Source organism: Hirundo rustica, chromosome 1 (assembly GCF_015227805.2).
Source record: "Hirundo rustica isolate bHirRus1 chromosome 1, bHirRus1.pri.v3, whole genome shotgun sequence".
NCBI classification, from domain to species: Eukaryota; Metazoa; Chordata; class Aves; order Passeriformes; family Hirundinidae; genus Hirundo; species Hirundo rustica.
Window position 1 is genome coordinate 150,340,078 of NC_053450.1, and position 22,699 is coordinate 150,362,776.

The following is a 22,699-nucleotide window of genomic DNA, read 5'->3' on the forward strand; positions in this document are numbered from 1 at the left end:
CGAGACCCCAGGCGAGAGAGACCCTCCCTCCCCTGCGCTCCCCCCGCCCAGCCGGGAGACTGAACTGCGGTAGGGGCGGCTGCAGCCCCGGGGACGCAGGGAGGCCGCTGTCCGGGGAAGGCGGGTAGCAGCCCCGGGAAGAGGGGGTCGCTGCCGGGCACCTCCGAAGCGGAGGACGAGCCGCAGAGCGGCAACACGGGGCAAGCTGCGCGGGCGCGGCGAGGCGGCCGCCGCGGGGGGAAGCAGCTCGAACGTGGAGCGGGAGGTAATGGAGGCAGGGCCGGGGCGGGGGGTGAGGGCCCGCCCCGGGGTGGGCTGAGGGGGCACGGCGGGAGTCCTTCCCGCCTCTCCGCAGGGCGGAGGCGGCGGTGGCCGGGGGGATCCTGTGCTCTGACCGGTGCCCCGGCGGGAGGAGGTTCCCCCTGCCCGGAGAGCGAGTGGGGATCGCTCCGCCTGAGCCGTGCCCGGGGCGGTGAGTGCCGAGATGCCGAGGGGCCGTGCGGGAGGGATGGAGGCAGCCCGGGGCGTTGGGGGCCGCCTGAGCCCGGGCTCCCCTCTCGGAAGGGTCGCTTTCTCGGCGTGTACCAAGGTCAGCCCTAAGATTGCTTAAAAGGCAGCAGCCTCGGCAAGGGCACCAGGTAGCGGTACCGCCGCCCGGGCTCAGTCCCCCCAAGGGGCATGGATGCCCCATGGAGAGGGCACAGGGGGCAGCGTGTGCGCCCATTTACCACCGTGGGGATCCTAAGGGGAAACCGGTGCTCGGTGGCTTCGGCTCGCCCTGGCTTCGGAAGCGATGCAGCCGCGGGGAGATGAAATGATTTAACGCGCTCTCCCGTTCCCCCTTTGTGTCCCTGTGCAGGAGCCTGGACTGCCCTGCTGATGTTTCGGAGTTGAGGTAATGGCAGCAGTCGGTCTGTGGGGCACGGCCGGAGCTCCGGGGCACGGTGTGGGGACTGCGAAGCGCCCGTGATCTGCGCCGGGATGGGGAACAGCGGCTCGGCCGTGAAGGTCTGCGCGGATCACCAGGGCGGCATCAACTGGCTGAGCCTGAGCCCCGACGGGCAGCGGCTGCTCACGGGCAGCGAGGACGGCACGGCGCGGCTCTGGAGCACCGCCGACAGCCAGTGCCACGGGCACTTCCAAGGTACGGCAGCTGCTTTCCGCCTGGGCTTTGGCTCTGAAGCATGGCACAGGCCACAAAGCGTGTTCTGGTCTCTTTCAGTCGCTGCCGGGCAGACAAAATCACGCTTGTTTTGGTGTTTATTACAACAACGTTGAGCAGGAGCTGTTTCAACCCCAACCGGGTCACCAGCACTATTGAACGCACGGGTCCTTTTATCTCAGGTTGTTTAACTTCTGTCACTTTCTGGAAACCCTGTTTTACACTATGAAAATATACCGGCTTTTTGTTATTCTCTCTTTTTTAAATTATTTTTTTTTCCCCAGTCCATTTAATCATCTCATTTCCAGGTGTTCTTTATTTAGAACCTCTTGACCCAGAAGTCTGGAAAGGAACCTCGCTAAATAGGTTACTTTTGTTTCCCCTCCTCATTTGATGCACAGAAATGTTAATTGCTGGGCTTTTTCAATTAAAATTAATTTTGCATCTTGAAAAAAACCCAGTATTATCATTAGACTGGAATGTCAATAATTGAAAAGAAAAAAAAAAAAAATTAAACAGTGCAGTCATGCAAGAGTCGAGATACAGGCTAAAGATGTTTGTGTTCCCACTCATGTTCTTTTCATACAGAAAAAAAAAAAGCTGTTAAATTTGGAATTTCTAATGGTTTTTTCTTCCAAATAAGAAATCATATTGCTGTGATTTCCTTGTTGTTTGTTTGCTTGCTTGCTTGTTTTTCACTATGGAGTATTGTCTTTTTTCCCCCACATCCTGCCATAGTTCTAGCTTCTGGAAAACTTACTGCATTGGCTTTAGGCTTAGAAATCCCTTTAAACCTCTAATTAACTTTTAACTAGAAAGAGAAATGTATTGGATAGCATTCATTACTATGGAATCTGCCAGTACTGCCAGTGTTTGGGGTAACCTCGGAAGAAGGTTGGGCTGGGTGGTTTGTGAACTGTCAGTCAAATCAGATAATTGTATGTATTTTATACTTATGCACACCCAGAGTTGTCGTGTCAATTTTAATTTTACAAGCTATAATTACTGATAAGCCTGTATCTCTAATGCAGTTTCAAGCTCTACCACAGCACAACCAGCAAACTTGTGTGGTGGCTGCTTTTGGCCAGACCAGCACCAGACCTTGTCTGCCACACGGGGTTTTGGCACCCTGTGTGTGGGTCGAGTATTTCTGATGGTTAAAATCTGCCTGGCAGACTTTGGTGCAGTAACCAAGATGCTGTTTTGATCTCAGGGCTGGATTACATGATGCTCTGAGAAAAATCCCAGTGATTAAAACCTGACCCATTCAGGCTGCTTTGCAAAAAGTTTCACGAATATGATCGAGGGAGAACGAGTGTAGTTTTGCTTATAGCCCTGGTGATCTGTTTAATTTTTGGCATCTGATGAGTTTGTTTTAGAGGAAACAAGCCATATGTTTGTAACATGGAATCTGGTTTGCTTTTGAAGTACAACAAAGTTTTGAACTTCAGGAATTGTAGTGAAATCTGTTTGTTGCAGTTGGTGAAACACTGTTTTACTGGGCAGTCTGCTTTCCCTCAGTTTTTTACCATCTCTTTATTTTACAATATTCTGTTTTTCTAATACTTTTGTCCATCTGTCTCTCTTTAATCACAATTGTCCTTCTTTGATTTTTTTTCTTTTTTTTCCTCAAAGAATAGTATTTAAGTCACAGTAGGACCCACCAACTTCAGTCATAACTGTCACTCTTGTAATAGTGACTTTAGTGGAAACAGTTCTGCTCTTGAAAGTTTACAGTCTAAATGTTAAAACAGTAGAGTGCAAGGTAATAGTAGTCCAATGATTAAATAGGTGACAGCAATTTCACACAAGAGATCTTGGATGAAGCTGGGACTGGATTCCTAAGGTGATTTTTACATGTGCTGCATTTAATGTTACAATAGAAAAATGACACATCTTGCTAAGCACCAACAAAAGCTTGAGGTGATAATATTGATTCCTCCTTCTTGGTATTGCCTTGTTTGTCACTACGACATTTTTAGAGCAGTGGTTGTGTCTGTTTTTATTGTAACTGTAGAATCCCTCTGTACTCTGAATATTGTGTAAACAACTCTGCTCTAATCCTTTTCTCCCTGCCCTCCCTTCCCTCCCTTTCTTTTCCTTAAAGGTATACTGATACTTAGAAAATTGTGGGGTTTGGTTATGTGGGGGAAAGTATTGGCTGACTATTTACCTGGTATGTTTTTTTGTTTGCTTTTCATTCTGCCTGGACAATGAAATCAAGCTTGCTGGTAAGTCTCAGGTCATTTTTTCAGAGTTCCCTGCTTTGATTAATGACTGTGTCCTGACAATCAGTGGGCTGGGTTGAAATGCAGCCTTTTTCTCCCTGCTTTCAGAAAAAGAAAACAAGCATTTTCTAATTTAAAAAAAAAAAAAAAAAAAAAAAAAAAGCTAGTTTTTTACTGGTTTCAAACTTCATTAGTTTGAGTTTTACTATATTGATGTTAGTCTATCTCATTACATTTTTATAATACTGTTTGATTTATGTGATTAGTGGAACTGTACTCTTTTACTCTTTCACTTAATCCTGATATCAGTGAAGTCTTCTGCTGTGACTTGAAATGGTGGGTTTTCATCTATAAAAACAAAAAGCACGGTGGTGCATTTAAAACTGGAGTTTTGGTATGTTTGTTCGTATTTTTCTCTTGGTTGAGGTGAAGAGCTGGACTAGTCTGTCCTTTCTGCTTGCACAGTGACTGATTTCCTTTGTTATTCCTAGGACATGAAAGTTACATCACCTTTTGCCACTTGGAGAATGAGGCTGCCTTCACGTGCAGTGCTGACCACACCATTCGGAAGTGGGACGTGGTGACCGGGCAGTGCTTGGCCATTTACCGAGGCCACACATCAATTGTCAACAGGTGAGGTGCTCCCCTCGTGTTCCTGTCAGCTGTTATCACACACTGTATCATTTCACTGCAGTTCCCCATTACTACACTCATAAAAGGGGCTGTGTAAGCCTCTGAGTTCGTGTTCTGTGTTGCAATGATTGGTTTTTCTAGCAACACTGCTGACACTGATAGGAGAGAAATGAAAGGCGCACAGCAGGGGAATGGAATTCAGAGCTAGGAATGAAATTCCGGAAGAAATTATCCAATTGATAACAGATGCTTCTGATAAATAGGTTTAAAAACATCCTGTCGAGCTTTTGTGTCAGCAAGAGGCATAGAGTCAGGGGTTTTTCTGTAATTATTATTCCTGTTTGGGCAAATGAAGTTTAATAATAAACTTACTGTGTGTGGCTGATCGGCCATTCCATTTAAAGTGCTTATTAATAGTTGGACTGGATTTAATTAATGGCAAATAGAGCAGTCAAAGATTGGTATTTTTTTAACATTTCTTTTCTGGTGGGCGTGTGGGCTTCTTAGTTCCTTTCTAAACTCCAAACACATATGATGTGTAGTGAGATTCTGTAAATAGTTAGGAAGGCTGGTTCTGTGTTTTGGCACAGGCCTGATTTTTGCTTGAATCAGCAAATGGGAAATGTGTTCCCCATTCATATGACTCTGTTGCCTGTTTGAAAGGTTCCAGAGGACCAAGCTCAGCTGACAAAGAAGGCAGGTTATGGATGTTTCCTATCTCTGGTTTGGAAATATGAACTGCAGAGTTTTTTCTGTTATTGTATGTTTGTGCAGCTATAACTCATTATTTTGAAGACCAGGGAAGTTGAACTCCTCAGGTGTAATCTTTGGTTGGCTTTTCACTTATGTAATAAGTGAGGTGCTCTTGCTTTACCTTTTTTGAGATCCTGAGCTAAGTGAAATTGAGTGTATTTTCTTTTCTTGCGTTCTTATTTGATGCTGGAAAGATGGCTATTTTCCACACTGTCAGTTACAGTTCAGATTCCTGGAATGTTGTTTTGTTGCTTTATTGTTGTTTTGTTTCCAATTATTGTCACAGATCTGCTTTAAAATATTTTTTATAAAGAAATATTAATGAATATTTACCAGGAATTAGCTAATTAAAAAAAAACCAACAAACCAACAAACGCAAACCAAACAACAAAACAAACTTCTAGGTATTATATATAACTTTTGAAAGTTCATATTTCTTGCTGGAAGGAATTTTAGCAACACAAAATGCACAAAGTTACAATGCTATAGTATAAAAATATCTCCATCAATGTACCTGAATGAGGGATCTCAATTTTAAAAGTAGAAACAGAGAAGTGTTTGATTTTTAAAAATGCCCAAGATGTTATGTTGGTGCTGCTGTTTCATACTTTGGGGTACTTGGCGCTCAAATTGTGACAAAAGATGGTTATGTAAAAAGAACAATACTGTTCATATACACAAACTTTATTTTTTGCAGAATCCTTGTTGCTAAAGACTATCTCTTCAGTGGCTCCTATGACAGGACAGCTCGCTGCTGGAGCGTGGACAAGGAGAAACAAATCCAGGAATTCCGGGGCCATCGGAACTGTGTCCTGACTCTAGCTCACTATTCCTCCAGGGATGTGCTGGAAGAAGAGGAGGAGGAAGAGGAGGAGGAGGAGAAAGTGAGCAGGGACCTGCTGGTGACAGGGAGCACGGACTGCACTGTGAAGGTCTGGTGGGTGTCCAGCGGGCGCTGCTACCAGACCCTGCTGGGACACACCGGGGCCGTCTTATGCCTTATACTTGATGCACCAAACAGGGAGCTGTTCTCTGGTAGCACGGATTACACCATCAGGACCTGGAATATTGTCACTGGAGAGCAGCTGAAAGTCTTCAAAGAGCACCAAGGATCAGTAATTTGCCTAGAGGTAAGGGCAGACACCCTCGAGGGCCTTTAGGTGTCTATGTCTTAACTCTTGTGGGTCTCAGTTTTCTTTTCATTCATAAAGAGGCTCTTCCGACATAGGTTGTAAATGGTGAGCTTAAATATTCATGTAATAACACAGTAATAGGGCCCTCTGGTCTTGGGACAGACCTTCTTTCTCTAAAAGACTTAGTGATCTCCTCTTAGCTTCTAGTGGCTGCCCTGGCCTAACTTCTAGCTCAATATGTATTTAAGTTCCACTAGGTCATGGAACTCATGAGCAGGTGTGCTGAGAGCACTGTTCACCTGAGGGGGATTGTGTAGTCAGGCTCACCAGACTTTGAAGAAAATAACCTGAGCAAGTAACACAGGGTCAGGTAATTTTAAAAGGGGAGAGAAGAAACACTCAGTAGACCAGATAACTTCAAAAAACCCAACACAAAACCGTGGGCAAAAGATAATAGGAAAGCATAAAGCTGAAAGAAATCCTACATTAAAGACCACACAGACAAGATGTGAGAAAAGAAAGGGAGAAACAGAGGGCCAAGACAAGAAAACAGGCAAGGAAAATGGAAAAGAGAAGCAGAGCATGGGGGAGAGAAATCAAGAAATGATGAAGGACAGAGGGGAAAAAATGTAACGTGATCTGAAAAACTACACTCCATTTTTCTGTTTGCAGTATTTTTCTGTTGAATGCTGCCAGCTTTGTTAATGTTGCAGGGGAGAGGAGGAGGTCAGGCAGTTGAAGCAAGAGGGGAGCTGTCGCACAAGCGCTCATTATCTACCAGAAAATGCTATTAGTGTATTTAAAGAGAGTACATCATGATCTGTCACTCAGTTTCAGGTCAGCACAAATGTTTATACATGGATGTGTCTGACTGAAGTTAATGACAGTAGTTTTTCTCCTTGCTCTCTCTGTTTGTGTTTGTTGTCCATAAGTGTTTTTCCCTTACAGAGGCCACAGGATGTATCTTTAATAGCTGTTTAATAAAAGTTGCCTCTGTTTCTAAATAAGGTAGTCACAGCTGACACTAGCAGACTAAAAACCTGGGAATACTGAAGGAATTCTGCTTTCCTTCACTTTTAGAAAGGGACAAAAAACCAAAAAACAAACCACACAATATCATATTGCCCTGGAGTAATGTTTGTCTTGCTTGGGTAAATTCTCAGTGTTAAATCTTGTTTTTATGATATTGTGGTAATGTACTCCGAGGATGCTGAAGTAAATCTGTTGCTGTCCTAGTGCCGCACTATGTTTTGTTGTTTAATTGTAACCCTTCTCCAAGGCACAGATTGGCAGCAACAGAGCTTGCCTTAATTTAATTGGGTTCTTGCTAAAATTGTTACACAAAGCTGGCTTGACCTTCTCCCAGAAGCCTGGGAAATTCAATTACGCCCTTTGAATGCTCAGGAATGAGCAATGCCTGTGAGCACAGAGTTAAGCAATGGCTTTAAACAAACAGAACTTCTTGTAGGGGAGAAGAAAAGCAAAACCAATACATCTATTTGGAAAACCTGAACAATTCAGAGTAGACAAGACTACTGCTGCTGCCAAGACGGTGTTGGCAACAGTCCTGGCCAAATCTTCTTAGTGACTGGTAGCCCCTCTCTTCTCTCATCACCAGTTAATGTTTGGGGCTGGAAGGGTCCAGCTGAGGTACAAACAGCCCCCACAGAGAGCATTTAGTGTCCAGGCCTCTCAGACTTATCCCAGCTCAAGCAGTCACTGCTGTTGAATAGCTTTAGGCTGTCGATCTTTCCTAATTCCTCCCTCTGCCTTTCTGGGTTCAGCATTATCCCTTCTGTTCCACTTGGCTGCCACTCAGCACAGCCCACATGGTATTTTCATTCTTTTAGAAAGGGGTCAATCACCAGAATACATACAAAGATGTTTCAACAGAAAGAAAACATCCTCAATAGAGGTGGGGTTTTTATTATTATTTTTGTTTTGTTCTCAAAAAGCTTTTGGGGCCTTTTTTTCCTCAGGCTTCCTAGTGACTGTACTGGAATCTGTGGCAGTGAGTTGGGATGGTATTTTTCAAACTCTGGGACAGGAAGGACTGGGAGGTAGTTGTGAGTTGCTCACAGTAACCAGAAGTTTTAATTGTTGACAGTAATTAATTTTCTTCAGTGCAGCAGTCAGCTGCTAGTCAGATTTTCACTCTACTGTGCTGGAGAAGCTGAGTTGGTACCAGAAATTGAAGGCAGTTACCTGTTCTCTGGGTGGTACAATGCCTGTGTGGGGAGAAAAAAAGAGAAAGAAAAATAAAGACTTATTTTCATTTTATTTATTCAAATAAAGATCCCTAAGGGAGGATGACCTTTCAAAAAGTTTGAGAAATGCTCAGTGTGATTTCTCATCCTGGACACAGATCAGGAAAAATTTGGATATTGAGACCATATTTTCCCCAACTTTAAAAAGCTGTTATTAACGGGAATGCCCTGGGATGTTCTGAACTGCTGCAAATTAGGTCTGGCCTGTTCCAGTCATCTCCCATTTCTTTCCAGTAAACACCAATAGTGTTTCTGTGTCAGTGAATGGAAATTCCTGGAGCTTCTTGAAGGAGTTTTCTGGGTAGCTAGCCATAAAGCACACCCATGTTTTCTACCCTGCTTCCTGCAGTGCTGGTGTGTGGAAAGCAGAGAGGTGATGCCACAGACATGTTCAGACTTTCAATGTTCCCCGGTTGCTCTAAGATCCTTTAAGGTGTTGTTGCCAGGTAGTTTAAGTAGAGGAGCCTGGAAACAACTCTCATCTAGCATGGCAGAACACAAAGCGTTGGTGAGCTTCAGGCTTTCCCTTGTCCCCCATCCTTGGTGGTTCTGGACAGGGGGGTGATGAGGTTGAGCTGTTGGCATTCCCCAGGCTCATCCTGCTGTCTTGGGGGTCAGTCTGGTGAAGGTGACCAGCTGAACCCACTGTGGGTGCTCTGCAGCTTGTAATAATGCCACTTTTCTCTTCCTTCCACCATTTCAATTGGGCTGAGAGAGGTTTTGCTGGGAGACTTTCTATCTGCCGTGGGAATTGCGTCTGTGTTAGGTGCTTTGGCAGCATTGATTACTTGACTTTCCCAGTCAGGCAAGGTAACTCGCAGTGGAGCAGCCAGAACTCTTCACTCTCCTCCTCCTGCAGTGTGTTGATAGCTTGGCAGACAAAGTACAGCAGCTGTTTTGGGAGCTCCCTGCCCATATAAGAGCCAATAATGAGATTTTATAGGACGTGATGGGAAAAAGCAAGGGTGGGCTGAGTGTAATCACATAGCTCATGCTCATTCTTCCACTTAAAATTTCAGGCCTGGCTAAAGACCAATATTTGCAATTAATAATCAAATATGCATTTTCATTAATGTGATTGCCTGCAATAGACTGAATAGCCCTGATTTAAATATTTACTTGTGTGTGTTTGTCCAAATGTCGCTCCTAAGTAGCTTTGCAAACTGTTCACAAGGATTGCTTTGTCCTTTGCTGATTGTTCTGCCTCCGAGTATTTATCAAAATTGTGCTGCCAAAAGCTGGCAGAGGGAAATGATCCAGCTTGGAATTTAGCTTGGATCCTACAGCAAGCATTCTTGCAAGAAGACTCCCTTTTGAAGAACATGGACATGAGTGGGCAAGGACTTGCTTCTGGTTTTCCTGCAAAAGTTCCTTTGTTTGGACCATTCCCTTCAGTTGCCTTTTAAAGCTGACTAGAAGAAAAGAATGCTTTGAACAAAGCCACTGCCTGAACTCTGTTTATGTGCTTAACTGTTGTGATTATGGGGACAGAAATGTATTCTTGCCCCACCAGTTAAATTAAGTGCACATATTTTTTGTAATTTGTATTTGTTGCATCAGAGGACGAAGAGGTGAATGAGCGGAATGTGGAGGCATACAACACCTGTAAGAATGAAACATGGGGCCATCACTTTGCACTGCAGTAAAAAAGTTGAAAAGCCTTCTCTTAACAGCCAGCCCAGAGAGCTCATTCTAGATGGATTCTCAGGAAAAAAAAAACAAACCAAAAACCCCAACAATTTCTTGCCCACAGGGAGTTTGTTAGCTCGTTAAAATGGATGTGGTTTGAATGGGATCCTGAAACTCTTAACTCGGCCCAAGGCTTACATAGTTGTAACTCGAGATTGGTCCAGCTTGGTGATTTTTGACTTAGAAGTGGCTGTGAACTGAAGACCCAGATTCCAGATTGTGGGAACACTGACCCCCAGGAGAAGAATAAGCTGGTCATGGGGTATGTGGTCGCTCATGTGAACTCATCCTGAAGTTCATGAGGGCCAGTCTGAGTGCAGTGACCCTCAGCAAAAGGGTGTGTCCAAATCTCTTTGGAGGATCAATTGCCTCGCCTTGGCTCTCCAAAAATTGTTTCTCATAGCAAAGGTTAATTGAGAGGACAAAGTCCATTCTTATAAGGTTGAAATATCTGCTAAGCAGCTCTTTTGCAGATTTTTTTTTGCATTCTTATAGATAGAAATTGTTTTAAGCTGCTTCATTTATGCAGTTCAGCCAAGCTCGTGAAGAAATAGGGTTGTGATTGTCTTGAGACACCAACCCTGGATGTGATAATTTGTTCTTTATTAAAATTCTGGTGTGTTTGTGGGTTACAACCAAGGTTTTTTCTTATTAATGAGACCTGTAACTACTAGAGCGTTTACAACTTGTCTTTTGCTACTGCTATTACTCTGCAACTCACAAAGCAGTTTGACTGAACTTTTTCAGGAATAGTTACATTTCCAATACTTTGGCTCAAGGATTAAGACAAATTTGCTCCATTCACTTGTCAGTGTTTCATCTGGTTCAAAGCAAAATCTCTCAGAGCCATGAGAAAAATTAACAATCCAGAATTGCAAATATCAATGCAGTCAGTGATTTTTTTTTTCTGCTGTCTGGCTGAGGCTTTAGAACTGGGCATCAAGTTGTTGTCATGTTTTTAATATTTTTGAAGCTACACGAGTTTGAAATGTCCACTCAGCCCATTGGTATCTGAGCTGCAAATCTGTTCTGTGTCATCCGCTCTGCTACAAGTGTCCTTGCCTGGCCATGGTTTTCTGTGGTCAGGAGCTTTGTTGGGCAATTGGCCGAAGTGAACCAAGTGCTCAAAAGCCAGCCAAGGAAAATACACCTTTAGAAATTTCACCTCTTCTCTAGGCAGTCACAGATTGGAATATGTAACTGTGTCTGCTAAACATTTTGAAACCACAGAGTGTGGGGCCAGCTTGTAAGGTGCTTTTGCTGGGGGAACAGTAAGTGATGATAATTATTACTTTAAAAACAGAGTGATCTCACCAAAATTGTTCTGGCCACGGTGTGAACCTGGGAAGGTTGTCCTTGTTGGCTAGGAGAAATAGCAAGTTTTAAGGCATGATCTGTTTCAGGTGTGCCTCAGGATGAGAGGAATTGTGCCCTAGACCACAGTGACTGTAAGGGGGTTCTCTTTAGCTGTGGAGATGTGAACCAATTTAGATGAGATTATGCCTATCATGTCCCTAAAGGCAGATCTGATTTGCAACTTCAGCCTGAGCTGAGAGCTTTTGAAGGCTTTCTTCACTAACAGCCATTTCATGCTGTTTTATAAAAAATGCCATGGGAATGAGGGGCTGTGTGACAGTCAGAGCTTACCCTGGGTTTTGCTGCTGGCTCTGCTGCAGGCTCAGTCTGTGGAATCCAGCAGATTGTTTAACCTGTTACTATTTCCTTTTCCATGCAAGACTGAGAATCCTGTGCTACTGTGCTCACCTGCTTAAATTGCTGAGGGGGGAAGGAAGGTGTGTGGAAGTGTTTCATGGGGCAGCACAGAAGCTTTGAATTTAATTGAGATGGTTGGTGTGCTGACCACTTCACCAGATCTCAGACACTGGAAAGCCAACCCTATCCAGGGCTGCAGCAAAACCAGTGTGGGCAGCAGGTCAAGGGAGGTGGTTCTTCTCTGTTCTTGTTTTGTGAGATCCCTCCTACAGTGCTGCATCCAGCTCTAGAGTCTTCAGCAAAGGAAAGACATGGATTTGTTGGAGCGTGTCCAGAGGAGGTTGTGAAGATGATGAAGAGGGATGGAGCACCTCTGCTATGGAGATGAGCACAGAGAATTTGGGTTGTTCAGCCTGGAGAAGAGAAGGCTCTGGGGAGACCTCAGAGCCCTTTCCAGTGCCTAAAGGGGCTCCAAGAGACCTGGAGAGGGTCTTTAGACAAGGGTGTGGAGTGATGGGAGAAGGGGGAATGGCTTTAAACTAAAAGAGGGTAGATTTGCATTAGGAAGAAATTCTTTCTTGAATTTCTGGGGGTGCTGAGGCACTGGAACAGGTTGTCCAGAGAAACTACGGCTCCCCATTCCTGGAAGTTCTGAAGGCCAGGTTGGAAGGGGTTTGGAGCAGCCTGGGATAGTGGAAGGTCTCCCTGCCCATGGCAGGGGTTTTGAATGAGATGATCTTTAAGGTCCCTTCCAACACAAACAAGTCTATGATTCTAAGGCTCTTAAAATCCTGATGCTATAAATTGCCTGAGTAAGTCTACATAACTTGAAACATTTTTGTATCTAATAAATTAGCAAATCTAGGCAAGATGTAGCCCTCCAGTTCATTGATACACCCACTTAAATGTAGAAATAAAGTGGTATAACCTAATGTACCATTAATGCAGAGTGGCATTTACCTGTGGGAGGTTATAATTTAGTGTTTTTCCTTGCTCAGTGGGTGGGTTGATGCTGCTAACAAGATGTCTAAAAAAGAAATGCAACAACTCGGCCACAAACCACGCAGCAGGATCGCAATTCAAGGCATCCTCTTCCATTTAGCAGGTGCACATGACAATGCTCTTCATGCCTGTTCAGGGAGAGACTGAAATTTAAAAGTCCTTCCTCAGGCTAACTTGTGGTTCTTGGTTTTGTTAGTGCTGCTGGCCATTTGTTCTCTCTCCTCGTGGAGATGGAGCATTAATGCTGTTGCTAAAACAGCTTAAAAGTAATATGAAGTGACATTTCAAAGTACTGCTGGCTTTTTACAGTGGTTTGTGCTTTACAAGGTCCTGGCATTCAGCTATGAAATCTCTCCCATAGGCCAGGTTCTGCTGGGAGGAAGTATGGCATGTCCTGCTCCAGCTGAGCTGACGGGAGCTGCGGCCATGGAGCCCCTTGGTCTGCCTGCACACATTTCTTGTGTGGGTTATCACAGTGCCATCACTATACTGCTTCCTATCTTAAAATACCTTTTGTTTCATGTTGTAACACAGCACAATGTTGTTTTGTACAAAACTCACTTCTGATGCCTTTTGGGAATGGGGTTATTCCTTTTTGGATTGGGAGCGGAGATGGAAGAGCATAAACAGCATTCCAACCTTACAGATACAGAGTGTGCAAAGAGTGGGGACCAAATCTAAGGTGGTAAGAAAACCAACCCTTAGAAGTGCTCTACGAGCGAGGCCACAAGTTGATTTGTCATTTGCTGGTTTCCTGGAGATACCAGAGAAACATCAGGAGTTTGTGCACTGCTGGTCATTCTAACCTTCTGATATGTGTGGCTGGTGGACAAACATTCATTACTCCTTGGGCAAATTCCACTTCTTGGTGGGGGATCAGGGTTCTCCCTCCTGATTCTCTATTCCTCTGATACAGAGGATGCTGCAAGTCCATAAAATTTACCTCGAGCCACAGCTGGGTGTTGGAGTGACTGGCTGCTTTCAGCAGGAGTTGGTCTCTACATAACAGTGGCTGTGAAAACCTTCAGTTTGATGTCTTTACACAGACAGAGAATACCAGATTTTTCTATGCACTGTGGAATTTTTCCTTGCTGAACTTCCAGGCTTTGTGTAGTTTGTTTACTTTGAAGTGGTTGGTCTTTTAGTCTTGCACAGGTCAGTCATTTTTCTCTCTGTCTCTGTTCCTCAGCTGCAGTCCTTCCTTTTATCATTCTCTGTCCTCTCTACGTGGAACAAACCCCATCCTCCCCACCAGTGAGTTCTCACAATGTGCAGGATGACTGGTGCAATGAGGGGTAATACACAGCAGAAGGCAATCTTCTTGAAGATGTTTAAAATCCCGTGTCAGGATAGTTACTTAGTCATTCAATAACAGTCTAAAAAGACTTGTGAAAATGCAGATACAGAGCAATTTCAAGGAAGACTTACTGTTTCTGAATACTGACCTTGTGCAGAGTGATCATACTAAACATAAACCCTGGTTCATGGTGTGTAGGATTTTAATTTTAATTTACCTTTTAAAAATTCTTGTTACTCAGAATTTTTCTAAGGTTTTTTTTTGGGGAGGGGGTTTTGGTTTGGTTTGGTTTTTTTTTTTTTTTTTTGTTTTGTTTTGTTTTGTTTTGTTTTGTTTTGTTTGCTTGTTTGTTTTTTTTTAATTCTAACAGTCTGGTAAGAGTTCTTGTCAAATATGCTGTTTATGGATGTAGGGTTAGCATTGTTAAGCTGCCCGGAATCCTGCCTGCTGGCACAAGCAGATGGGCTGAGCTTTTATGTTCTGAATGCTGGGGGCCGTTTTTAAGACCCAGTAGTGAATGGGAGATGTGACTATGAAGAACTCAAGGTCATTTTGCTCACCACTCCTCTGTTTCAAGGCGCAGCTCATTGCTCTCTGAGATGGAAAATATGTCTTGGGATGGGTCCCTTCAGTGCAGTTCTTTCACCGAGGTGCCTTGAGAGGCCATTGCTGATGTGTTTTTCTCTCCCTTCAGCTGGTGAATCGTCACCTGTACTCGGGGAGCGCGGACAGGACAGTGAAGTGCTGGTTTGTAGACACTGGGGAGCGGATCCAGACCTACAAGGCTCACAAACACAGCGTTAGCACTTTGAAATACCACGCTGGCATCTGTAAGTTGCCTTTCCTATGTTCTCCAGCCCCCTCCAGTCTCCTTTACAATGTTTGTCTTTGATTAAAGGTTATTAATGGAGAATAATTTTGAAAGCTTGTGAAATTGTTACTTTTTTCACCTCCAGCATGTTTACATTCAGTACCAAACTACTGCACCTCTCCATGTGGGAAGCTTAGGCCTTCCCTCCATTTTCCACCTCCCTCTTCTCACAAAGGAAGAGGCAGTTGTTTTGTTTCTGTTACCAAGGGAAATGGCTTAAATCCTGAGCTGTCTGGGGGTTGTTTGTGTAGCTGTGGTTTAACCTCACTAGTCTGGTGTCTGTCACCTGCTTCTGCTGCGTGCTGGGGACAGCAATTGCTGCTGCTGGACACACAACCCTGTGCCCCTCTCTGCTGCCTTGTAGGCTCTGTGTAACACCCTGTCCTAAACCAGAATCACACCTCAGGTGCTCACTGCTCCTTTCTAACTGTTAGGCTTCCTGTTCAGGCTCTGACCATCTCCTAGACTCATTTTTCTCAGGTTCTTTTCCTGTTACCTCATCATTCATGGATTTGTTCCCCAAATCACTTTCCTCCAGTAGCCAAGCAGTGCTTGCCTTACTAGTGCTCAGGATGCAGCTCTCCTACTTTCAGTCCTCCTGTTTAAAGTGGTTTCTGTACATCAGTGCCTATTGCTGATATAACAGTATATTCTGACCATCAAACCTCCCTCTTTAAATGCCTCTCTGTGCTGGCTTTCCTTCTGCATGTCTGGGTTTGGGTTGCCAGACAGCACATCTGTTTTTATCCATGAACCTCTCTGTGTCATCCTGGTCTTATCCTGCCTCTGGTGTTTGACTTGATGTACCTTGACTTTCTTCCCAAAAAAGAACTTCTCTCCTTCTCTCCTTCTCTCCTACCCTGAAGGACATGGCCATGGCTGTCTTAAGCTAACCTAGACATTCACAGCGCTTTCCTGATTTTGATTTCTGCACTTCAGCTTTGAAGTGAACACATCACACTAAATGAGTGGTTGCTATCTGGGCCTTGATCTCTCTTTTGGCAGCTCCTCAGTGTGATGGTGATAAATGGCTGACGGATGCAAGATGGTGCACGTTAGCAGAGTTGTACCTGCACAGTTTAGTGGCAGTTGTCTGGCACCATGCTTGCCTGACTACATTTATAACCCAGTAACTGAACTGATTGCTTAATTATGTTTGGAAACTTAGCCTGTAACCAAGCCCAGAGGTAGAATTTTAGGCAGGAAACCTTGTTTTGGTCTTCCTTTGCAGCATGAGTGACACATCATTGCTTTTCTCCAGTAAAATATTTATTTATAATTTATGGTTATTTCAGCTCTCCTCACCTACATGACAGAATTACCCCATTCTCCCCTACCTGCAGGTTGTCATTTCTGCCCATTTCATCTTCCACAGTTGGCTAGAAGGCTGAAAGAGAAAGGGTCTGAACCTACATTGCACCTTCAAGTTATTATTGCTCCAAGATGCAGGCAGGTAGAGCAAGGGAAACGAACCAGAAATTGTAATCCTGGATGATCACTGGTAGAAAAAACACTGATGATTTGTGTGTGTGTTTTCTCCCTTTTAATTATAGACACAAACCAAAACATTGATTTTGTCAAGACTAGCCAAAGGTGTGCTACCTGTGCTAAGCTGATGTTTGCCTGATCTTGTGATGAACATTCGTGTCTGAGTGGGAGACAGAGATTGTCTCCTTCATTAATGAGACCTCCAGAGCTGCATTTTTTCAGTGTCGATCCTACTCTTCATGCAACTTGTAGAGACTTGACCAAACTGCAAAGAAAAGAAAGTTATAGCTCAAACAAAAGTTTCACTATCTGATGCCACGCCCATCAGCTCTGCAGCTTTCTCTCTCCTCCCCCTTATTCTGCCACCCTGTCCCTGCCATACACATACGTTATTTTTCCACAACACTCTTTTTCTGAATTAAAATGCAGACAATATTGCTGCATTTAGTCAGACCTGTGAAGAACATCCTGACAGTGTGATAGAACAGTTCACAGAGTTATTTAAGATCTTGTTTTAAATCAAATGCAAAAACACTAAAAGTGTCAAACAGGGAGTATCAAATTGTTCCACTTGAAGGGTAGAAAAAAGGGTTCTGGAAAAATATTAGGAACTTGTTTGAATGCATTATATGCACTTTATTTAATGAAAGAGGATATTTCCCCTTAAGAATTAATTCATATACTATGATTGCTTGTATTATAGTGGTGCATTCATCACTTATTTCCACAGTATCTAATAATTTTGTTAGAATGAGAATTATAAAGACATGTTAACTGGATACCAGTGTTGGTACTAGTAGCTTAAATTTAGTGTAGCTTAAAATTCTATCTGCTCACCTGGGACGGATTAGGACTGTCTCTCAAAAACATGGAAAAAATTATTTAAATTTTGTTTGTTATGGTTTATGTCACATTTGCACCAGTGCAGGAACATGAAAAAAACATCTCTGCCAAGAAGTGGCAGTCTTCTGCTAGAAGATCTTAATTCTGCTGCTTTCTCTCTGATCAGTTCCCAAAGGCTCATTGCCTTCAAGAGTTTGTGGTCTAAATAAGAAAACAGAGTAAAAGAAAGAGAGAAAAAATACATGTCTGTTTCCAAAATCATTTTATAGTACACAGGGAGTCCAGAAAGATGTGAAAACTAAGCATTAAATCATCAGAATGTGTTTACAGTGCCTTTCCTCAGTCTGCTTGTGTAATTAATAGCATGGGGAATATTACAGCTGGTTCTCAATCTAATTTATTTAATGATATGTTGATTATTTTTCTCTTAAAGTATGTGCACAGCTGTTTAAAATTTAATGCGGTTTATATTTTTTTTTATGTTGCAAAAGTTCTAGGGGAACGTTTCAAAACTGTTCTCCCAAGGGTCTGAAAATTAAGTAAAAAATGAAAATTAATTTTATTTTGTTGTTCTTTATTTCACAGGCGGTATCTATAAGTATATATTTAAATGCTAAATCTGGGTTAGATCAACAGCTCTTCTTTGAAATTCAGAGGTGGAGAGAGATTTCCTAAATCCAGAGTGACAGTTCAAAAGACAGAAAGGATGCCTGTCAAAAGCAAAGTTCTGCTAGCAACAGCTGAAGTAAACTGGCAGCTGCATAGTGAAAACAGCTCTTAATTGGGTCCTACTCTCTGCATGTCTGTAACACAATTGATTTCCATTCACTGGGAAAAAAAATCTGTACCTGTTCCCTGTTTTACTTTGTTGCTGTTCATTTGCGGAGTGGGACACGATGCTTTTTCAGGACTCTGCTGGAAATTGAATTATAGTGGCCCATATAAAGTGACATTGATTTTCCACATCCAGATGTTTCTTGGAGGGGCACCCAGGAGGTGCCCAGCTCCTTGCTGATTCATTTGAATTTAAAAAGCTCGTGGCAGTACATAGTCTGTTCTCTCATCTGTTATTGCACTCCTGAATTTACAACCATGATCATTTTTTCACCTCTCTTTAAAGATTCAGTTCCTGACTTCTCCCAAAAGATAAGGAATCTGTTGGCTTCAGGCACTCCAGTTTTGTAAAAATCTTTCCATGCTAGTGGCTTTTACAAAGACATGGAAAGCAGGGAGCAGTGAATTGCTTTTTGCAGCTCTGAAATATTTATCTCTGGATAAGCTTGAGGAGTTTGGGCTAACTGAAGGAAAGGTTACAAACTCTGGTTTTGGGCATATTGTTAAGTACAAAATCTAAATAGTAACCCTGCCTTACAGTTTCTGGATGCAGCAGTCTGGGGATCTGATGTGAAGATCCTGAAGTGTTGAGAAATTGTTCTTTGAACATGTAAGGTACTCTAAGGAAACCTGATGAATAGCCAAAATTGCTGGTCATGCTCAATTTAGTTACCCCAGCCCTGCCCCTCTTGCAGCAGAGGTGATGGAAACACTGGAGTACTGAATGGAAAGCTGTAAATAACTCTGGTAAAACAAATGAAAGGTTGAGTGGAAATCCTTAAAACCAGACTTGAGATAAATTTGCCTGCTTAGAATTATTGAGGCATGTTTAGGCCAAGAAATAGCTGTGGAAGAGAAGAGCAGAAATAGATACTTGAAGCATGTGTAGAGTGAAATTCTGGTGTGTGTAGGAACTTCAGGTTTAAATCAGTTCAGTGTTTCAAAAAATACAACTCAAAACAAGCCTGCTGGGGTCAGCAAAATGAACATGATCTGATTTGTCTGAGGAGAGAATCCAAATGATATGTCATGCCCCCCTGAGAGCTGGTTTTAGGTACATTTTTGAACTTGTATGAACTGTCCTCGTGTGGCTGCTCACATCTGGCTGTGCTGTGTGGTTGTGTGTCAGTGTTCACAGGAAGTGGTGATGCCTGTGCAAGAGCTTTCAATTCCAGGAGTGGAGTCCTGCAGAAGATCTTCCGAGGACACAAGTTCATCATCAACTGTATCCAGGTCAGGAAGGGGTTTCTTGGTGGGGTTTCTTCCTTTTGATTGCTCCCTCCTTTGTTTTGTGGGAACTGGTATGGCTGACTGTTCTGTGTGTCTTGGATTGGATGTTGTTCTAGCATAAGACTTGAATATTCTGTATGTAATTTTAGAAAAGCTTGGTAATAATAATAATAAGGATAAATGAAACCACAGAACGAGTCCCCAGGGACAGCCCCATGTCTGGGATCGGAGTTTTTTCGGGTCAGGTTGGATAAGCAGCCACGAGAACTGAGACAGATGAACTGATGCTGTGTGGGGCACAGAATGGACTCCAGCCTCATGAGACCCTTTCCATTACAAAACACTAATGATAAGCGTTGGCAGTGCTCTAAGGGGAAAAGAAGTTCCTGCCTTATGCAGGCAGAATAATTATAGCATTGTCCCCCCAGACCACCCGGGGGCATGGCACCCCTAGACAGTCTGAAGCAGCTCAGTAGTGATATCTGATCCACATCCTGCCAGGCAAATGGAGGAGTTTTTACCACTGGCTTAAGACTGAAAGTTAATGTTTGCATATTGTCTAGGCTCAAGTGAGACTGGCATTTAGTAGTTAAAACAGGAGGAACTAATAATCCTTGGTGGCCATGCAAAGGCCCTGGAATCATAGAGGGATTTGCATTGGCAGGGACCTCATTCCAACCTCCCCTGCCACGGGCAGGGACACCTTCCACTAGACCAAGGCTGCTCAATGCCCCTTCCAATCTGACCTTGAACACTTCCACGGATGGGGCAGCCACTCCAAGAATCTGCATCTCCCTGCATTGGGATCTCAGTGTAAGCTGTGTGCAGGATGAAGATTTTCATTAACAATGTGAGACATTGTTGGTAATTCTGGCAGGCTGACAGTCAAAAAAAAAAAGAGAGGAGATAAAATTCCTTTTGCAGTTGATCCCAAGCACATAAAGTTGTAAACACAGTTTTCTCTTGTATATTCCTCTGAATCAGCAAGTGGCTGGATGATCTTAAACTGCAAACTCCTGGTACTGGGTAGTTGTTGTGTTTCAGGTGGGCACTTGGATGTGTTTGGGGGGTACCCGATAGAATCACCCTAGGCAACCCCGAGTATTGACAAGACCAAAGCTTGGCTTTGTATTCTGCTTTGTAACAATTTCCGACTGTACAGGGGCAAAAAAAACCTGGGAAGAGAGAGGACTGAGAAGTGGCAACCTTAAGATGATAAGTGTAATAACGAGGGCTGCATGAGGGGTGTGGTGCTTGTGTGGTACTTCACGTAAGCCAGGGAGATGCTCACAGTCACAGCACAGACAGGCAGCCACAGGGTGGACAGACTGATACAGGAAGATCACCAGGAGTGATGTCTGGCTTCCAGGGCAGGACAAGGACAATTGGAAATGTTACTAATAGCAGAAATGGCTCATAAAGGAAATGAAACCACAGCAGTGAATTCAGGTTAAATTACTGCAAGTTTTGAAGAACAGTGGAGTTTGAAGGAGGAATTGTACCTATAACTTGGTGCAAAGGAAGAAGGGAAGTGAGAAAGAAAGCATTCCTGAAGCCCCCACTGCCCATTGATGATGATTTTGATGCCTCCTTTAGCTCCACATCAAAAGCAGCAGTCTGGAAACAGTGCAGAAATTCCCAACCACAGCCTGCTCTGACACTGGGTTTAGCTCTCCATTGCTTTTCTAGAGGGTCTGGGTTATAAATAACTCCTGCTGTTTATGGCCCTGTGAAGTGGTTGAGAAATGAGTCCTGACTTGGTAATGCCTCATCCCACTTCAGCAGCTTTTGTGATAATTTATACTGGCTCTTGCAAGGAGCTCAGGCCTTAAGTGTTGGGATCAAGCTGTGTTTGCTCTGATTTTGGACAGTTTGATTGTTCTGATTCCGAGCCGTATGGCTCACTATTAAGTGTGACCCTGTTGTTCCAGATCCACAACGAGCTGCTCTACACAGCTTCCCATGATGGCACACTACGGATTTGGGACATCCGGGGCATATGCAAGAGAAATAAGCGGCGTTTGAAGAAGGAGAGGTCTGTGCAGGGCAGGAGCTCCCAGAAGGGGCGTTTGTCTCGTCTCTTCAACAATAAAGTTGGCTGTATGGTACAGCAGGAGAACAGGGAACACGAGGCTGTTGAACTGATGTGACTGTCCAGAGCAGCCTTTATGTCAGTGACCAAATGAACCTTTTATTTTCTGCACCACTGTGTCCATGTCAACCAGAACTTGGAAAGAGATGGGAAGTAGCTTTGCCTGAACCTCGGTGTGAGGAGCCAGGATTCTCTGTGGCTGCCGGATGGACTCAGGTCAGATCCTGTGGCTGTGACTCTGCTGAGCAGCTCTGGGGTCGGGAGGGGAGGCAGCGTGGTTCAGGTGAGGTACCACTGTGTGTGTGCAATTAGGAACTTTCCTTAGACTGCTCCCTGGGGCACAGAGGTGTTTCACCTCTGGCTGCCCATCTCTAAGGAGATGTTTTCCCACTCCCATGACCCCTGTTCAGCACAGTGTGGCAGTGCAAGGTGTCCTGCAGTGAAAGGTGGCCTTCAATTCCATCTTCACAGCTGACCTTCGGGTAAGCTGTTGGCTGACAAGGCCAATGCATGAGGGTTTGTCTCTGCAGCAGGAGTTTAAAGCAGACTGGACATCTCTCTGGAAAGCTGGGAGTAGTAGGACAGAAATTAATTTGTTTTTTTAACAAAACATAAGCCACAGAGCAAGCTAAACCTCAGCTTGTTTGTGCCAAGGTCAGCTGTTTGCTGACCTTGTGTTGTCTTTCCTCTTCCCAAAGCTGTGTCTTGCTAGGCTTCCAGTAGCATTGGATAAGAAGTCAAACTCAAGAGTTTTCCCAGTCTTTTTCCAGGTTCATCCTTCTCTGATAACCACTGAGCCATGAATTAACAAGGGTTCTTATATTTTTCTATTTGCAGATATAGCTCTTTGTAGAACCAGTACAAAAATATCTAACCACATGTTTTTATTTTTATGGCTTTATTTATTCTGTAGTACAGCAAGATAAAAATGCTGTAATCCTTTTTAAAAATGGATTAATAAACATGTGGCATCTCCAGACAACTGACTGTCTAGTTTTTATTTTTATGGGGCAGGGGGTGTGGCCTGGCAGCAGAAGCACAGCAGTTAAGAATGGATGGAAGAGGGGGGAAGAATCCCCACATACACTTTTGAAAACATTTCTTGCCTTTCTCTCAATGCTGGAGTTGGAGTTGGGTGCGTTCGGCACCAAAGTGCCAAAGCTCAGTTCCCCCATCAGGGGCAGGAGGGCCCAGACACAAAAGCACAGACTTAAGGGAAAGAAGGGATGGCAAAGAGCTACAAGCCCTGACTCAGCACTGCCCTGGTGGCACCAAAGCCTACTGTTCTGACACCTTAACACTGCGTCAGGGGGTCAGGCCCATCACAGACCCTGCTCTCCTCTCCTGCTGAGCAGCTTTGGTAGTTCCTATATGGCAGGTTTCCACATCTAGAAAGAAACAGCATTTAAATTATGTGAAATGCCTACCAAGAGACTGATTTGGGAGGTCATCTGCATAGTGTAG

The 22,699-nt window shown here is 43.9% G+C and overlaps 1 protein-coding gene across 1 annotated transcript; it reads left to right on the top strand.

The window, feature by feature from the left end:
• Positions 1-349: 349 nt before the first annotated feature.
• Positions 350-22,217, top strand: WDR86 (WD repeat domain 86). Its single transcript, XM_040085365.1, has 7 exons — positions 350-472; positions 860-1,144; positions 3,882-4,023; positions 5,474-5,906; positions 14,572-14,707; positions 19,043-19,146; positions 21,075-22,217. The coding sequence occupies exons 2-7, from the start codon at positions 982-984 to the stop codon at positions 21,291-21,293; spliced, it is 1,197 nt and encodes a 398-aa protein (XP_039941299.1). The 5' UTR covers positions 350-472; positions 860-981; the 3' UTR covers positions 21,294-22,217.
• Positions 22,218-22,699: the final 482 nt, after the last annotated feature.